The 2,265-nt window shown below is 52.6% G+C and overlaps 1 protein-coding gene across 1 annotated transcript in view; it reads left to right on the top strand.

Moving 5' to 3' along the window:
• The first annotated feature begins 1,505 nt into the window (after positions 1-1,505).
• dcc (DCC netrin 1 receptor) overlaps positions 1,506-2,265 on the top strand; it is a 66,439-nt gene continuing 65,679 nt past the window's right edge. The window contains exon 1 of the mRNA XM_015399949.1: positions 1,506-1,702. Within this exon, the coding sequence (XP_015255435.1) occupies positions 1,570-1,702 (133 nt within the window). The 5' untranslated portion in view covers positions 1,506-1,569. The remainder of the gene's footprint in view (positions 1,703-2,265) is intronic.

The raw sequence follows: 2,265 nt of genomic DNA, 5'->3' as shown, positions 1-2,265 counted from the left end.
GCACCGTTCCACGCAGCATTCCCCGCACTGTTCCACACTCCAGTCCACGCACCGTTCCACGCTCCGGTCCGCACTCCAGTCCACGCACTGTTCCATGCTCCAGTCCACACTCCAGTCCACACTCCAGTCCACGTTCCAGTCCATGCACCGTTCCACGCTCCGGTCCGCACTCCGGTCCACACTACAGTCCACGCTCCGGTCCACGCTCCGTTCCACGCACCGTTCCACCCTCCAGTCCACACTCCAGTCCACGCACCGTTCCATGCTTCGGTCCGCACTCCGATCCACGCACCGTCATACCACGCTCCGTTCCACGCTCCAGTCTACGCTCCATTTCACACACCGTTTTACGCTCTAGTCCACGTACCGTACCACGCTCCAGTCCACACTCCGTTCCACGCACCGTTCCACGCTCCAGTCCACGATCTGGTCCACGTATTGTACCACACTCCGGTCCCCACTCAGGTCCACGCACGGTTTCACGCTCCGGTCCACGTTCTGGTCCGTTCTCCAGTCCATGCACCGTTCCACACTTTAGTCCATGCACCTTTCCATGCTCCGGTCCACACTCCAGTCCACACTCTGTTCCACGCTCCGTTCCACGCTCCGTTCCACGCTGCGGTCCACGCAGTTTTCTGACCGTCCTGCAGGGGGCTGACGGACGTTTGGCCACAGGCAGCTAAACATCCTTTCGGTTTGGATTTCTTTGGATCAGAGAACGATCAGAACTTTCTAGCCTGCTTTGTGTTGTCAGACAGGTTCTGTTGAAGCCGTTTCTCAGGTTAGTTTTCCCTTTGATCCTTTGACTGCTTTCCTTTCTGTGTTCCTTCATTTTCTCTTAAAGTTTGTAGATTATCTGGAATATTAAAGAGAAGGAAACAAAGGCGGATCTGATGGATCAGGATTCAGTTTCTGATAATAAAGAGTTTATTCTGGTTGAAGAAGGATTCATCAAAGCCGCCATCAGAACCCTTCCATCCCCCGTCTGACGGCGCCTGATCAACATGCAGAGTAAAATGGTTCCTTTAGCTCACCTTTAACCAGGATTTACTGGGAAGCAGTTGAGAGAAAATTCCCAATAATTGGGTGATTTTGAATAATAACTAGTTAATGTTCTGGAGACGCTCTAATCCATTAATGGAAGCATTGAAAGCTTGATTTGTTTCCTTCTCTGCATATTAAGACGGATGCAGCCAACAGGCTGCAGGCGCTTTAACGATCCCTCAGAGAATAATTGGACCAAACTAAAGATCAGGAACAGGAGCTTCTGCTGAGCAGGAAGCCCTTCAGATACAAACAACCACACATCTTTGCTAACCGCGTTTCACTGACAGACGTTAATCTAATTTCTATGGATTAAAGCGATCCGAGGCGTCTCCCCAGGGAGCGGCGAGGCCGATAATCTGCTCTAATCTGATGCTGAGGAGGAACACGTCGTGTCGCGGCGTGTTGCGCCCTCCTTCCATCTGATGGCTCTTCTTCTGTGCTGTGGTTTTTCTCCTGGCAGAGAGTCAGGTGCCCGACCAGCCCAGCTCTCTGCACGTCAGGCCGCTCCCCAGCAGCATCATCATGTCCTGGACGCCGCCGCTCAGCCCCAACATCCTGGTCCGAGGTTACATCATCGGCTACGGCGTGGGAAGCCCCTACGCAGAGACGGTCCGCGTGGACAGCAAGCAGAGATACTACTCCATCGAGAACCTGGGTAGGTGGGAGGAGGGAGGGCTGATCAGCACCGTGTGACCTTTGACCTCACTGTTAGTTTAATCTGGGATCAGGCCTTTAGCTCCATCTTCATCTCCTGCTGCGTATCGATGCTCCTCTGTGACCTCAGAGGGTCGATCCGTCACTGAATGGGTCATGTGACCCGGAGCGCCGCTTCAGTCTGAGCTCCACTGAAACACCAGAGCTAACTAAGCTAACAGCTGTTAGCCAATCAGACGTGTTTCTGGTTCCTTAATGGAGGATCGAAGGTTTACCAGGAACTGCTGGATTCTGGACCTACTGGTCCAAACTGGTCTGATACCAGAACCAGAACTCACTGGGTGATTAACAGACAGTACTGCCAGAGGCCAGCAGGGGGCACTAAGCCTGGAAGATAAAGGTCTAGCGCCCCTAGTGGCTAAAGGCTCAGTGCTGCTTTGAAGGAATCCTGACCTGATTTTACCGAAACATCCTTTAAAGATGTAAACTAGAAGAACCAGTTCCATCTAAAGATAAGCTTTCAGAACGGGAACTGCACTAGTTCCCAGTCCCAGTCAGAGGGAG

This window comes from Cyprinodon variegatus, unplaced genomic scaffold (assembly GCF_000732505.1).
Source record: "Cyprinodon variegatus isolate N-32 unplaced genomic scaffold, C_variegatus-1.0 Scaffold1060, whole genome shotgun sequence".
In the NCBI taxonomy this organism is placed as follows: Eukaryota; Metazoa; Chordata; class Actinopteri; order Cyprinodontiformes; family Cyprinodontidae; genus Cyprinodon; species Cyprinodon variegatus.
Note: the sequence above shows the minus strand (reverse complement) of the source record. Positions and strands in the feature narration are given on the sequence as shown.